Consider the following 16,965-nt stretch of genomic DNA (forward strand, 5'->3'; position numbering starts at 1 on the left):
CAGGACAGGAAAATGGTCCAATTCACACACTTCAAGAGAACATGCCTGGCCATCCCTACTGCCTCTGATCTGGAGTACTTACTAAACACAAAAGCTTTGTTTTTAAATTATGTCTGAATGTTGGAATGTGTCCCTGGCTATCCATAAAATAAATAAGAAAATTGTGCTGTCTGGTTTGCTTAATATGAACAATTTGAAATGATTTATACTTTTACTTTTGATACTTAAGTATATTTTTGCAATTGCATTTACTTTTGATACTTAAGTATATTTAAAACCAAATACTTTTAGACTTTTATTCAAGTAGTATTTTACTGGTATGATAATTGGGTACTTTTTCCACCCCTGTCATCCTTTCTGGTCTTGATGGATGGATTTACACAGTCAGTCGTGTTTCTGTACTGTTCCACTAGGGGTCAGTATAAGTCCGTATATGGGGTCCGATGATGACAAAACAATCACTCAATAAGTCACATAAATATAAATGTACTTCACATATTGTTTGAATTTCAACTTTTAATAATCCTATTCTCTCTGAAATTGATTCACAATACTGTGTGTTCATTAGATTTTTCTAGATATCAAAAATTCTGTTTGGCTTCAAAGATTGTCTTTTTTAATACAAACTATATGAAGCATTCATATGATACTAAATGTCGTCAAGCCCTGTGCAACTGCATTGCAAAAGAAGAGCTAGTGCAAATAAAGACACATATAAAATAAATATACAACACACACATTAATACATGTAAGATTAAAGCTATGCAAAGACACTTTTTACCATTACAAATATTAAACACATTTCAAATAGATATTGTGCAAGTCTGTGTGTATATTACAATACATAATGAAACACCAGACAGACTCAGAGACATACAATAGCACATCATGAATGAGCAAAACCCATAGACATCCAATCAAAGCATCTCACTGGCGCCACATCAACAACAGCTGCTGCTGACTATTGCCCTTACAAAGCTGAATCAAAGCGTGCTGGAAACGTGCAAAAGTGTGAGACAGAGAGTGAGTGGTACGGCTGAAGCAACCGACTGCAGACAAAAGTCAAGAAGTGAAGTCGGGGGAGGTGCATCTGCTACAGCCGAAAGTCGGGACACTGATGTGGTTTTCCAACAGCAAGGCTCAGCACAACATGGCAGTGTTGCCATCATTTATAAAAGTTGTTCTTTGTAATATCAAAATAAACACGTCTCCAACCCCCATATCACACACTCACAAACTGTAAATATATGCATGTAATATCAATTGATGAGAGAGCCTCAAATAGCACATTCATTTGTACATATCTACTGTATACAGTGCATTCGGAAAGTATTCAGACCCCTTGACTTTTTCCACATTTTGTTACATTACAGACTTATTCTAAAACGGATTTAAAAAAAATGATTCTAATTAATCTACAGCCAATACCCCATAATGACAAAGCAAAAACAGTTTCAGAAATTTTAGCAAAAACAGAAATACCTTATTTCCATAAGTCATCTATATAAGTAATCTATAAGTCTTTGCTAGGTAAAGCCCCGCCTTATCTTAGCTCTCTGGTCACCATAGCAACACCCATCACTGGTCATCCCCAAAGACAACACTTCCTTTGGCCGCCTTTCCTTCCAGTTCTCTGCTGCCAATGACTGGAACGAATTGCAAAAATCACTGAAGCTGGAGTCTTATATCTCCCTCTCAAACTTTAAGCATCAGCTTTAAGAGCAGCTTACCGATCACTGTACCTGTACACAGCCAATCTGTAAATAGCACACCCAACTAGCTCATCCCCATATTGTTATTTATTTATCTTGCTCCTTTGCACCCCAGTATCTCTACTTGCACATCATCATCTGCACATCTATCACTCCAGTGTTAATGCTAAAATGTAATTATTTTGCCTCTATGGCATATTTATTGCCTTACCTCACTACTCTTCTACATTTGCACACACTGTACATTGACTTTTCTATTGTGTTATTGACTGTACGTTTGTTTATGTGTAACTCTGTGTTGTTGTTTTTGTCGCACTGCTTTGCTTTATCTTGGCCAGGTCGCAGTTGTAAATGAGAACTTGTTCTCAACTGGCCTACCTGGTTAAATAAAGGTGAAAAAAATAAAAAATTCAGACCCTTTGTTATGAGACTCGAAATTGAGCTCAGGTGCATCCTGTATCCATTGATCATCCTTGAGATGTTTCTACAACCTGATTGGTGTCCACCTGTGGTAAATTCAATTGATTGGACATGATTTGGAGAGACACACACCTGTCTATATAAGGTTCCACAGTTGTCAGAGCAAAAACCAAGCCATGTGGTCGAAGGAATTGTCCGTAGAGCGCAGAGACAGGATTGTGTTGAGACACAGATCTGGGGAAGGGTGCCAAAAGAATTCTGCATCATTGAAGGTCCCCAATAACACAGTGGCCTCCATAATTATTAAATGGAAGAAGTTTGGAACCACCAAGACTCTTCCTAGAGTTGGCCGCCCGGTCAAACTGAGCAAACGGGGGAGAAGGGCCTTGGTCAGGGAGGTGACCAAGAACCCGATGGTCACTCTGACAGAGCTCCAGAGTTCCTCTGTGGAGATGGGAGAACCTTCCAGAAGGTTAACCATCTCTGCAGCACTCCACCAAACAGGCCTTTATGGTAGAGTGACCAGACGGAAGCCACTTATCAGTAAAAGGCACATGACAGCCCACTTGGAGTTTGCCAAAAGGCACCTAAAGACAAGATTCTCTGGTCTGATGAAACCAAGATTGAACTCTTTGGCCTGAATGCCAAGTGTCACGTCTTGAGGAAACCTGGTACCAACCCTATGGTGAACCATGGTGGTGGCAGCATCATGCTGTGGGGATGTTTTTCAGAGGCAGGGACTGGAAGACTAGTCAGGATCAAGGGAAAGATGAACGGAGCCAAGTACAGAAAGATCCTTGATGAAAACCTGCTCCAGAGCGCTCAGGACCTCAGACTGGGGACAAGGTTCACCTTCCAACAGAACAACGACACTAAGCACACAGCCAATACAACGCAGGAGTGGCTTCGGGACAAGTCTCTGAATGTCCTTGAGTGACCCAGACAGAGCCCGGACTTGAACCCGATCTAACATCTCTGGAGAGACCTGAAAATAGCTGTGCAGCGACGCTCCCCATCCAACCTGACAGATCTCGAAGAGGATCTGCACAGAAGATTGGGAGAAACTCCCCAAATACAGGTGTGCCAAGCTTGTAGCGTCATACCCAAGAAGACTCGAGGCTGTAATCGCTGCCAAAGGTGCTTCAACAAAATACTGAGTAAAGGGTCTGAATAATTATGTAAATTATATATATATATATTTTTTATTTTATACATTTGCAAACATTTCTAAAACCCAGTTTTTGCTTTGTCAATATGGGGTATTGGGTGTAGATTGATGAGGGAAAAAAATCTATTTTATAATAAGGCTGTAACGTAGCAAAATGTGGGAAAAGTCAAGGGGTCTGAATACTTTCCAAATGCACTGTACATATGAATCGTAGCAAAGTTGCTTCCTGTTTGTTCACATCTGTGGTCCTGTTTGCATGGGTCAAACAAAAATACTGTCATGATTGGTTGACAAATAGTGACTCCCACAATGCAGGCGATGGCTGCAAGTTGCAGCTGGTGAGGAGCAACTGCAGAAAATCGAAGTCGACTGCAGTTGAAACTTCATGACATTTGATCACATGGTTGTTGTAAAGTTCAAGCAGTCGACCTCTGATCACATGGTTGTTGTAAAGTTCAAGCAGTCGACCTCTGATCACATGGTTGTTGTAAAGTTCAAGCAGTCGACCTCTGATCACATGGTTGTTGTAAAGTTCAAGCAGTCGACCTCTGATCACATGGTTGTTGTAAAGTTCAAGCAGTCGACCTCTGATCACATGGTTGTTGTAAAGTTCAAGCAGTCGACCTTTGTTCACATGGTTGATCACAAAGTTCATGCAAGTCGGACAATTTTTACCTCTATAATGCAACACACTTTGAAAGGTGGTGACGATGGTCACCGACTTGACAAATGTGATCCGCTCGAACGCGCCCAGATAGTGTGTTGGTGGCCATGGTCATGCGGTGGGTTCAGTACATCAACCGCAGCTGATATTGCAGCAATTAGATTCATCACTCTACATTAATATGGCAGTCTATTTAGTCCACCAGGCTCTACACACACTTTCTCTGATGGCTGCCGGACGCAAACTATGCACTGGTGTTCTTGCTGACATGCTATTGCTATGACCTGCGTTAATCACCATGCATGTCTGTTTTCTGCTTTCCCACCCATGTCCACCTGCTTGGTTCTGTTCCCTTCCTGCAGGGGGAATGGTACAGAATACCTTTCTCTCTGCCTGTAATTATTATTATCTTAACATTATGCATGCTCTGGCAGTGAGCTACCCCGAAGGAGCAGACCTTCTAATGCCAAGACTAACGTATTGCATGTATTGTAATCTTTTATAATAAATGGTTAAACAAACACGTGGTGTTTCCTGTCTGAAATACAGTTATGTGTTTGTCTGTTTGATGAGAGATGGGTCTCTTTACATGTACTCTAGTGCTGGCTTAGAAATCACTGTCACCCATGTCACAAGCACTTAGAAACACCACAGAAGCAGCGTGCACATCAATGATTAAGCTCTTTTTCAAGGAAGTATAAAAGCAGCATTGGTCACAGCCGTAAGAGTAGAGTGTACAAAGGAAAAAAACTGTAAACCCAACCTAATATTTACATTACACCACACAAAGCTTTCAAATTTGTATGTGATGGGTCCAGTTCAGTACATGCACACCCCCATGCCAATGTGAAACACTGTATATACACTAATTCCCAAATACTTGGTAAGTTTTGATGAGTAATGTAGTAATGCAATGTATAAGTCCTTTGGAAGAGGACTGGCCACCCCTCAGAGCCTGGTTCCTCTCTAGGTTTCTTCCTAGGTTCCTGCCTTTCTAGGGAGTTTTTCCCTAGCCACCGTACTTCTACATCTGCATTGCTTGCTGTTTGGGGTTTTAGGCTGGGTTTCTGTACATCTGCTGATGTAAAAAGGGCTTTATAAATATATTTGATTGATTGATTAATGTGAGTGACTGTATAGACAAGTATTTAGTTCTATGAAATGCGTAACCAAATGAAGAAACCTCATTAGAAAAGCTATTGTGGCAGACTCACTTCGGACCACTTGAATCTGTCTGTGTAGCATTCTGTCCATATCGCCAGGACTTGACTTCCATAGAAAAGGCTGCAGACAAGTTACATTCTGGTTGTACGAAAGTCTGTTAAACACTGATACTATGTCAGTAGTTGAGTTCGTTGCTGAAGAATCCCTACATCCAATGATTTGTCTGTAGTTGGTCGGTAATACTGGCTTAGGTAGAATAAACATCACGGACTGCGTGAGGACATTCTCACAAGAACTACTTCGTCAGCATCACTGTACATTGCCTAACCTCATCCCCTGGCTAAATTCAGAGAGAGCCGGCTGGTGGACAATATCATACATTGCCTGTTCTTCCATTATACACTAACAGTGAAGCTGTCAACACAGCAATGTTCAACTGTAGTCTCTCTCCATGGCAAGGGGATACTGCCGTCGCAGCATTGGTTAGGGGAGTAAGGGGTTACAGTTTGGGGGTTTGGTAACAGAACGGGGGTTAAGGGTTAAACAGAATGATAGCATTCAAGTTATTTGGTTAGAGACACACAGTAGAATAAGGTTATGGGTATGGGGTTAAGATCGTAGGGTTCAGTGTATGGTTCAGATTATGGTTCAGTGTATGGTTTAGAGTATGGTTCAGAGTATGGTTCAGTGTATGGTTCAGTGTATGGTTCAGAGTATGGTTCAGATTACGATTCAGAGTACGGTTCAGATTACGGTTCAGTGTATGGTTCAGAGTATGGTTCAGATTATGGTTATGGTTCAGTGTATGGTTCAGAGTATGTTTCAGTGTATGGTTTAGAGTATGGTTCAGTGTATGGTTCAGTGTATGGTTCAGTGTATAGTTCAGATTACGGTTCAGAGTATGGTTCAGTGTATAGTTCAGATTACGGTTCAGATTACGGTTCAGTGTATGGTTCAGTATATGGTTCAGATTACGGTTCAGAGTATGGTTCAGATTACGGTTCAGAGTATGGTTCAGTGTATGGTTCAGATTACGGTTCAGATTATGGTTTGGTGTATGGTTAAGTGTATAGATCTGATTACGGTTCAGAGTATGGTTCAGAGTATAGTTCAGATTACGGTTCAGAGTAGGGTTGCAAAATTCCAGTAACTTTCCCAAAATTCCAGGTTTTCCAGAAATACTAGTTGGAAGATTCCTGGAATTACGAGGGAATAAACCGGAAATAGGGGAATCCTCCAACCAGGATTCCTGGAACACCAAGGAATATTTGAAAAGTTACCGGAATTTTGCAACCCTAGTTCAGTGTAAACTTAACTGACAGGGCAGAGGGGTTCATATGGCACTTAAAGGATTACAGAATGAGACAGTACAGCAAATGTTGCTCTGTGTATCCACCTTCCTCTGAATGGCACATAACTAGGACCAGGAGGATTTCCAGACCACATGACCTGAACAGGAAAGCCTCTACCTGGTTCAGTCACAAGTTTAGGAATACTCCTGACCCTATACTAGGGCTGCAGAATTAATAGAATTCACATCAAATCACAATATTGTCATTTGCAAAAGCCATATCGCAAGAGATCCATATCGCATGCAATATTTTGAAACGGCACTAAGCTGTGTGTATCGTCCATTTTTATAGTTGACTCTGTCGTCTCTCTCCCTCTTCTATTGCGACTGCTTCCCACACACACACCAAGCTCCAGCCCTGGTCAATCAAGCAGTGCAGTTCCTCCTCCTTGCTGTTAGATTCACTATACATTTGCATGCTGTTCTGTTAGGTCAAACGCAGTCAACAGTTCCAAACAAGGCCAACGCTACTTTCCACTTTGTTTCTTAATATAAGTCATTCTATTTCAATGATTCCAACAGTTCAGCCAAGGGTTTTGTATCTATATCGCAAGTCAAATCACAATCACAATGTTCGGTCCAAAAATCGCAATTCGAGTTTTTGCCCATATCGTGCAGCCCTACCCTACACACAATCAATCACGGCTCCTTAAGTGTTGCTGGACAGACTGTGGCTTACGTCACCGTTCATCTCGCTCAACACTTCATGAGTCGTGTCATTGGGCATGTCATAGGTCATTGTGTCATTGGGCATGGTGTATGCCGTGTCATTGACCACATCATATGACGTGTCATTGGCTGTCTCCGTGTGGGGGGTGGGATCGGGGGTCAGAGGGTCCAGACCAGCCTTCTCTATTGGCCTGATGGCGTCCCTGTCAGGAGCGTAGCAGACTAGACAGAGCAGGGCGGAGCAGTCCCACAGGCCTTGGGTCATATTGGAGGAGAAGAGCTTCCTACACGGGTGGCAGAACTGATAGAACACCAGCATGAAGAAGATGGCCATAGCGTAGGCCACCAGCAGCTGCAGCACTAACAACGGAGCACAGATGAACCTATAGAAGTCTGTCTTGTAGATGTACCACAGCAGAAGCAGAGAGGCGTTCTCCACGAACCTCAGCATGTAGTACACGGCCATGCGGTACCAGTTCTGAGACTTGTTGATCAGGTCTGGATCGTTGAGCTTCAGCTGCACCGCCGACCAGCAGAACATGTTGATGCCTGCGTAGAGGAACGTGAGGAGACAGAGGACGATGGTGGTGCCCACCCGGGTTAGGGTCTTCTCGATGTTCTCCGGGAAGGGCGAGTGGCTCTGCCAAAACAGCACCCACGGGTAGAGGAAGAAGAGGAAGAAGTTGAGCAGAACCACAGGAAGGATCCAGAGCTGCAGTACGGAGCTGAAGAGGACCAGGACGGTGACGCGCGTGGCGATCTCGAAGCTGCGCCACAGGAATATGCAGAGGTAGGCGGCGGGACGCACGTCCACCTCGTAGTCGTCATACTTGATCTTGATGGCCAGGATGTTGCAACGCAGGGCACCATATACGATGGACAGCAGGGAGATCACCATGAGGGTGCCTGGGAGTGAGAGAAAGAGTGAGAGAGAAACAGAGAGAGAGAGAGACCATTCAGAATATTCCATTCAATATTGTTTTGTCATTTGAGGCTGAGCTCTTAATTAATATGACTGTTCATTCATTCACTAACTCTACATAGTGTAAACAGCCTGTAAAGCCACCAAAACTCACAGTTTGTTAACAAGCATAAACAGTCTAGGACCATGATTTCCCATGAAATAATGAAGTTGTCGTTTATTTGGATGAACACAGTACACCCCAGCACCAACCCAACGAACACAAGTGCCTCTCCAAACTCACTGTGACTCAGCATGCCCCCAGCATCATCACATGCAGCAACTCATTTGCATAACATTGTGAAATAGGCTGAGAGACATTCAAATGTGTACACACATTACATTACCCCCTTCTCAGACTAAAACACACCCTGTGTTGAATAACCGTGTTCAACACAAAGCCCTCTTGCCAAACAGGCTTCCTAATAGTAATACCTCCCTGACCCATGTGACCTTTTGCTGACTCAGGTGCTTGACCCGTCTCCCAAAACACTTTCTCCTGCAGGTGCACAGGGAATTTCAGTGTTTACATGAGTCACTGTGTCTTTGACTGAGCTTTCGGTCCTGACAGTGTCTAGTTACTTTTCAGCTGACACATTAACAGCCTCCTCTATATTTTTTTATTTAACCTTCTTTTAACTAGGCAAGTCAGTTAAGAACAAATTCTTTTTTATAATGATGGCCTAGGAACAGTGGGTTAACTGCCTTGTTCAGGGGCAGAACGTCAGATTTTTACCTTGTCAGCTCAGGGAATCAATATAGCAACCTTTCAGTTACTGGCTCAATGCTCTAACCACTAGGCTACCTGCTACCCCAATGGCAGGGTGGCAGGTAGCCTAGCGGTTAAGAGTATTGGCCCAGTAAACAAAAGGTCGCTGGTTTGAATCTCTGAGCCGGCAAGGTGGAATAATCTGCTGTTCTTCCTGTGAGCAAGGCACTTAACACCCAACAACAACTGCTCCCCGGATATTGATTAAGGAAGCCCCCTGCACCTCTCTGATTCAGAGGGGTTGGGTGAAATGCAGAAGACACATTTCAGTTGTTTTAGCATTTTGTAGTTTACCACGGCATGATATGGTCCATTACACTGTACTACTTCATATGGTACATCTGACAGTTTGACTTGAATTTCTTTCTTAGTTTGGGTGACAACTCCATTTTCCTCTGGTAGTCTCTTAGCCACACACACTCATTTTTCTCATACCTCTGTGGTGTCACCTTTAGACCAAAGTATTGCTTTTGTTTACCTGTGGCCCTTACAGTGCTTAAATACCCTTGTACCTTTTGCACATACTGAGAAACATATTGTTTCCCTTCATTTTGTTGTGTTCCCATAACCACATCAACATGTAGTCATTTGAGTACCGAGCAGCACCTTGTACGGTGTGAACTCTGTGGAAGATTGAACACTACTCCTGTATGACAGCCACCCTCGAACCAGCGTGACCCATGTAGAGCAAGGGGAACAACTACTCCAAGTCTCAGAGCGAGTGACGTTTGAAACGCTATTAGCGTGCACCCGGCTAACTAGCTAGCCATTTCACATCGGTTACACCAGCCTTAATCTTGGGAGTTGATAGGCTTGAAGTCATAAACAGCGCAATGCTTGAAGCATTGCGAAGAGCTGCTGGCAAAACGCACGAAAGTGCTGTTTGAATGAATGCTTACGAGCCTGCTGGTGCCTACCACCGCTCAGTCAGACTGCTCTATCAAATCATAGACTTAATTATAATATAATAAACACACAGAAATACGAGCCTTAGGTCATTAATATGGTCGAATCCAGAAACTATCATCTCGAAAACAAAAACGTTTTTTCTTTCAGTGAAATACGGGACCGTTCCGTATTTTATCTAATGGGTGGCATCCCTAAGTCTAAATATTCCTGTTACATTGAATAACCTTCAATGTTATGTCATAATTACGTAAAAGTCTGGCAAATTAGTTCGCAACGAGCCAGGCGGTCCAAACTGTTGCATATACCCTGACTCTGCGTGCAATGAACACAAGAGAAGTGACACAATTTCACCTGGTTAATATTGCCTGCTAACATGAATTTCTTTTAGCTAAATATGCAGGTTTAAAAATATATACTTGTGTATTGATTTTAAGAAAGACATTGATGTTTATGGTTAGGTAGACGTTGGAACAATGACAGTCCTTTGTCGCGAATGCGCACCGCATCGATTATATGCAACGCAGGACAGGCTAGATAAACTAGTAATATCATCAACCATGTGTAGTTAATTAGTGATTATGATTGATTGATTGATTGTTTTTTATAAGATAAGTTTAATGCTAGCTAGCAACTTACCTTGGCTTCTTACTGCATTCGCGTAACAGGCAGGCTCCTCGTGGAGTGCAATGTAAAGCAGGTGGTTAGAGCGTTGGACTAGTTAACCATAAGGTTGCAAGATTGAATCCCCAAGCTGACAAGGTAAAAATCTGTCGTTCTGCCCCTGAACAAGGCAGTTAACCCACCGTTCCTAGGCCGTCATTGAAAATAAGAATGTGTTCTTAACTGACTTGCCTAGTTAAATAAAGGTGTAAAAAAAAAAATATATAATTTTTTTTTGGGGCAAATCGGTGCCCAAAAATACCGATTACCGATTGTTATGAAAACCTGAAATCGGCCCTAATTAATCGGCCATTACGTTTAATCGGTCGACCTCTAGTACTAAGTAGTTATTGTTTTGTTAATTTGCAAAAGATTGCACATCTCTCTAAAACCCTGGGCCTTCTGAGTGGTGCAGCGGTCTAAGGCACTGCATCGCAGTGCTAGCTGTATTACTACAGATCCTGGTTCGATACTGGGCTGTGTTGCATCCGGCTGTGACCGGGAGTCCCACGAGGCGTCGCACAATTGGCCCAGCGTCGTCTGTGTTAGGGGAGGGTTTGGCCGGCCGGGATGTCTGTGTCCCACTGTGCTCTAGCGACTCCTGTGGTGGGCTGGGCGCCTTCACGCTGACACGGTTGCCAGTTGTACAGTGTTTCATCTGACACATTGTGGGGTTGTGTTTCAGAGAATGCACGGCTCTTGACCTTCGCCTCTCCCGAGTCCATACGGGAGTTTCAGTGATGGGACAAGACAGACTGTAACAGCCAATTGGGATTGCTATAGATTGAGCAAGGAACACCTAGCTTCAACACAAATTCCTCTACCAGTTTCTTGTCTGCTTTTACTGCTTCCTGATTGGGTATGGCATATGCCTCTGACACTACCATAATGGGCATGTTACCTCGTCCAGTCTCTGTAAATGATCCCATTAACTCTATAGATATCCTCTAGAAAGAGCAAGCTGTGACAGAACGTCATGGGCGCTCTGGGGGCTGGACCCTGTAATTTGTATTCAGCGCATGCCCCACTGCCCTTACACCACTGCTTTATGGCTCTCTGCCAGCCTGGCCAATAACATCTTGCTCTGATTTTACTGGTGAGTGTATTAACTCCTAAATGGCCTGCTGTTCTATCATTGTGGATAAAAGGTAAGTATCTCATGTACGAGCTCATCTGGTACAATCCCTCTCCAGATGGTGTCATCTGTCTCATAGTTTTGACTCTAAAGGCATAACACTCCATTCTTCACATGTAATGCCCCCCACACTTGTTTGAAATGCTTGGACGTTGGCTCAGATTCCAGCTCTGCTCTACCATCTTTTTTCAATTTCTTTAGCTGGGAGACCACCGGGTCTCTATCCTGTGCTTCCAACAGGAAAGCTGCATTTGTGGGAGCTGTCTGGCTTGTTTGAGCTCTGACTGCAGGCTTAATAGTGACATCCTGAGGCTTGTTTACGATGGCTCTCAGATTGCCAGTGGCCTCCAGTGATTCGGCTGAGCCTACACTCTCTGTCAGTGTGTCGGCATGACACACCATCTGCATTACTGTGCAGTGGCCTGTGGACAATATCATAGTCCTACTGCTCCAGTTTCTCTAGGCACCGAGCTAACTGTACCTCAAGTTGTTTGAAGTTACTCAGCCACCTCAGTGAGCTGTGATCAGTTCTCAGTAGACATTTCCTCCCCAGCACAAAGTGTTTGAAATGTTTAAGAAACACTACCACAGCAAGAAGCTCCTTCTTGGTAGTGGAGTACATCCTCTCCTGTTTTGACAATGGCCGACTGGCATATGCTACTACTCTCTCCCTACCCTCATGTTTCTGGGAGAGGACTGCCCCTATGCCTGTGTCACATGTGTCAGTATCCATTATGAAATCTAGATTTAGGTCAGAGAAAGCACATATGGGGGATGTGGTAAGCTTGGACTTTAGTTCATTAAAGGCCACTTCACACGCTGCGTTCCACTCAAACGTTTTCCCCTTATCTGTCATTCTGTACAAAGGCTTAGCCATAGCTGCAAAATCTGGTATGAACCTCCTGTAGTATGACGCCAGGCCTAAAAAGCGTCTTGCCTCTGTCTGTGACTTGGGGCTAGGCCATGACCTGACCGTCTCGTTTCCGTGGGGTCAGGGGATACTCCCTCAGCCGAGATGATGTGTCGCAGGTAGCTCACCTGTCACCTGAACAAATGGCACTTAGATGGTTTCACCTTCAATCCTGACTGTTCCAATCTACTGAAAATCTCCTATAAGCGCTTCACATGCTCTTGGAATGTACAACCAAACACTATGATGTCGTCTAAGTACACCAGACACCAGTCCACTATAAGTCAGCCAACACCAGGTCCATGAGACGCTGGAAGCTGATTGGAGAATTTGTCAACCAAAACCCCATGACCTGGATTTCAAAAAGCCCTCTCTTTGTCACAAAAGCAGTTTTGCTACGACCCTCAGGGTGCATCTCGAAGGGTGCATCTCGACTTCCCAGTACCCACTGGCTAAGTCTAAAGTGGAAAACTGCTGAGCACCGGCAAGAGAGTTCAAGGTCTCATCTATCATAGGAAGTGGATATGCATATTTTACAGTGTTCTCATTTAACCTTCTGTAATTCACACAGAACCTGATTTTGATAGGCCTGGTGTCAGATGTGTTAATATTATGCTGGACTAGTTTTGTGCCGCCCAATTTAAAATCACCAGTGCTACACTCTCGCACATACACTACATGACCAAAGGTATGTGGACACCTGCTCGTCGAACATCTCATTCCAAAATCATGGGCATTAATATTGAGTTGCACCCCCCCTTTGCTGCTATAACAGCCTCCTCTCTTCTTGGAAGGCTTTCCTCTAGATGTTGGAACATTGCTGCGGGGACATGCTTCCATTCAGCCACAACAGGGCGATTAGGCCTGGCTTGCAGTCGGCGTTCCAATTCATCCCATAGGTGTTCAGTGGGGTTGAGGTCAGGGCTCTTCTGCAGGCCAGTTAAGTTCTTCCACACCGATCTCGACAAACAATTTCTGTATGGAGCTCGCTTTGTGCACGGAGGCATTGTCATGCTGAAACAGGAAAGAGCCTTCCCAAAACTGTTTCCACAAAGTTGGGAGCTGTTGTATGCTGTAGCTTTAAGATTCCCCTTCAGTGGAACTAAGGGGCCTAGTCCGAACCATGAAAAAGCCCCAGACCATTATTCCTCCTCCACCAAACTTTACAGTTAGCACTATGCATTCGGGCAGGTAGCGTTCTCCTGGCATTCACCAAACTCAGATTCGTCCGTTGGAATGCCAGATGGTGAAGCGTGATTCATCACTCCAGAGAACACGTTTCCACTGCTCCAGAGTCCAATGCTGGCGTGCTTTACACCACTCCAGGCGATGCTTGGTATTGCAGATGGTGATCTTAGGCTTGTGTGTGGGTTCTCGGCTATGGAAACCCATTTCATGAAGCTCCCGACGAACAGTTCTTGTGCTGACGTTGCTTCCAGAGGCAGTTTGGAACTCAGTAGTGGGTGTTGCAACTGAGGACATATGATTGTTACGCGCTTCAGCACTCGGCGGTCCCGTTCTGTGAGATTGTGTGGCCTACCACTTTGCTGCTGAGCCGTTGTTGCTCCTAGACGCTTCCACTTCATAATAATAGCAATTACAGTTAACTGGGGCAGCTTCAGCAGGGCAGAAATTTGATGAACTGACTTGTTGGAAAGGTGGCATCCTATGACGGTGTCACCTATTCCTTTACAGCTTTCAGCTGCACCTCAGTTAGCTGGCTGCAATCTATGTCCAGCTCTTGCATTAACTGTTCTACGTCCCACTTTGCTGTGGTGGGAGAGTACGGTGGAGGTTTAGAATCCTGTAGGCTAGCAGCGATAGTGTCTTCACTGCCCTTCTCCCAGATAGAGAAACCCCAGTTCAGTGCCCTTCCTCAGTAACTGTCATTCAGGGGTTACATTCACACGCACTGGAATATTCCCCTTCACTGAGCTGCCAACGTGTATCAGTGACTTCAGCACACGGCTCAAGAAGATCCTCAATTTTGTCATTGTTTACTGTACCCTCAACTTATATACATGTAACTTCTGGAGGGTATAATCGTGTCAGTCATCACTTTATACACTCTCCATGCCTCTTCCCTGAAAATCTGTGTAATCCACTTCCCCAAAACACAGCATGTTTTCTTTTGTAAATCAAGTACAGCCCCGTATTTTACCAGGAAGTCTGTCGCTATCAGTGCACACTGGTCTGCGTCACTAGCAACGACAAAGTCCCCGGTCAGTTTCAGACCGTTAATGTTCATGACTGTGGACCAGCTTCCCAGGACTGAGAGAAACTGTCCATTTGCTACTTTAACCGTGCTGTGGTATGGTTGCAGTGTACCACTCTTACCTCCAGTAGCGTTTCTCCATACCTGTTCGTGTACCATGGAAACCTGGGCCCCTGAGTCCACCATGACCTCACACTCGAAGTCAGCCATTTTGCACTCAAGGTAAACCCCACTCCCCACAACACTTGCTGTGGACTGGTCAGCTGTGAGTGTAGTTTAAGTGCCGTGCTGTCCTTTTCCACGTCAGGACAATCTTTTTTCATCCAGCAGGTCGTCCTCTGTCGCTCCCGGGGAACCTAGATCTCCCATTGCTGCTGTAGAAGACCCTGGAAACAATCTTCTGCTCTAATACGCCTCCCTCTGATGTGGCTCCTTCTCTGCCAGATGTTGTACCTCGGACCACAACTGTGCAAAGCTCTCGCACAATGAATCAAACATCTCTTTTGGAATGCTGACATTGTCTCCAGCTGGAGGCAGAGTGATACATCACATACAGCAACTCATTTGCATAACATTGTGTGATAGGCTGAGAGAAATTTGAATGTGTACACACATTACAATCGCAACAAGATCCACTGGATCAATTTACAGATTAGCATTTGCAATATCAAGTGCCATAGTTCACGTCGTCAACACATGACACTTTTGTTTTGATAGCATAGCATAGATTCTGCCTGACCACCAAAACAGCTTGAAGCTTTTCCTCTGGTCACACTCAGTCTCACACAGCAAAGCAGTTCCTCAGTCTGGAATGACATTCTCAATAACAGAAAATAAAACAGGGAAGTATTAGCAGACTGTGTGACATAACTCAAATGTGTCTGTGATACTAGTTGCTATATTATGCATAATCATGACTCAGATGGTGGATGAAAACAGTTATTTCAAACAGTGAGTTTGAAGACTGTGATCTAAATAAAATACCTTGATAGCAGAGTGCTAGAGAGTGTTGCGTAATACCACTTTGAGTCATGAAAACACCATCCGCTTATTTCCAACATGGCACTTAGCTAATCAGCCCACGCCACAGTGAAACTGCTCTGAGGGGGGTGGACCGGCCTGCTCCCTCAGGGGAGGGATTTGGGGGAAGGACTGTGTCTCTGTAGTGAGCCTCTATAGGGGGTAACCAGCAGATATAACAACTATATGCATGTGCAGGCTCAAAGAGGTTCCTATATACTGAGAAAGCTGGGGGCCTCCTCTGTCCCTCAACGCATGGAACTCAAGATGACTCAAGTGTGATCAAACAGAGAGAAAACACACACACACACACACACACACACACACACACACACACACACACACACACACACACACACACACACACACACACACACACACACACACACACACACACACACACACACATACATACACACACACACACACACACACACACATACACACACATACACACACACACACACACATAGAAACACATACATATACATATACAGACACTGACATTGAAACATACAACTAAAAGTCACACTTCTCCACCTCACACACACAGAGTCACACACACGCACACACCACTCACCTCTGCCGATGGACACCCCCTGCTGCAGGACACAGATGTAGAGCTGCAGGGTGAGCTGGGGGGCGGAGCCCAGGAAGGCCTGGATGACAGAGGTGCGGGCAAAGGCGGCACGGTGGGTGAACAGCTTGCCCTCTGCCTGCCCCACCTGTCTCTCCACCTCCTCAGACTGGCCCCCCCTGGGCATCTGGCGCTTCCGCGTGATGCTGACATACGGCTCCTCTACCCGCCCCACACTGCCGTAGATACAGAACGCCTCCAGACACCTACAGCAGCAGAGGAACACACACACATAAAACATGATTAATACAGTAGTGTACCCAAGGCCTCCACACACCTACAACAGCAGAGGAACACACACACATAAAACATGATTAATACAGTAGTGTACCCAAGGCCTCCACACACCTACAACAGCAGAGGAACACACACACATAAAACATGATTAATACAGTAGTGTACCCAAGGCCTCCACACACCTACAACAGCAGAGGAACACACACACATAAAACATGATTAATACAGTAGTGTACCCAAGGCCTCCACACACCTACAGCAGCAGAGGAACACACACACATAAAACATGATTAATACAGTAGTGTACCCAAGGCCTCCACACACCTACAACAGCAGAGGAACACACACACATAAAACATGATTA

The 16,965-nt window shown here is 44.5% G+C and overlaps 1 protein-coding gene across 1 annotated transcript in view; it reads right to left on the reverse strand.

Moving 5' to 3' along the window:
• Positions 1 to 487: 487 nt before the first annotated feature.
• The window catches only part of xk (X-linked Kx blood group antigen, Kell and VPS13A binding protein), a 29,278-nt gene continuing 12,800 nt past the window's right edge, over positions 488 to 16,965 (reverse strand). Inside the window, exons 2-3 of the mRNA XM_045707498.2 lie at positions 16,308 to 16,570; positions 488 to 8,054 (exon numbers count right to left, since the gene is read on the reverse strand). Coding sequence (XP_045563454.1) covers positions 7,129 to 8,054; positions 16,308 to 16,570 — 1,189 coding nt within the window. The 3' untranslated portion in view covers positions 488 to 7,128. The remainder of the gene's footprint in view (positions 8,055 to 16,307; positions 16,571 to 16,965) is intronic.

Source organism: Salmo salar, chromosome 25 (genome assembly GCF_965601325.2).
Source record: "Salmo salar chromosome 25, fSalSal1, whole genome shotgun sequence".
NCBI lineage: Eukaryota > Metazoa > Chordata > Actinopteri > Salmoniformes > Salmonidae > Salmo > Salmo salar.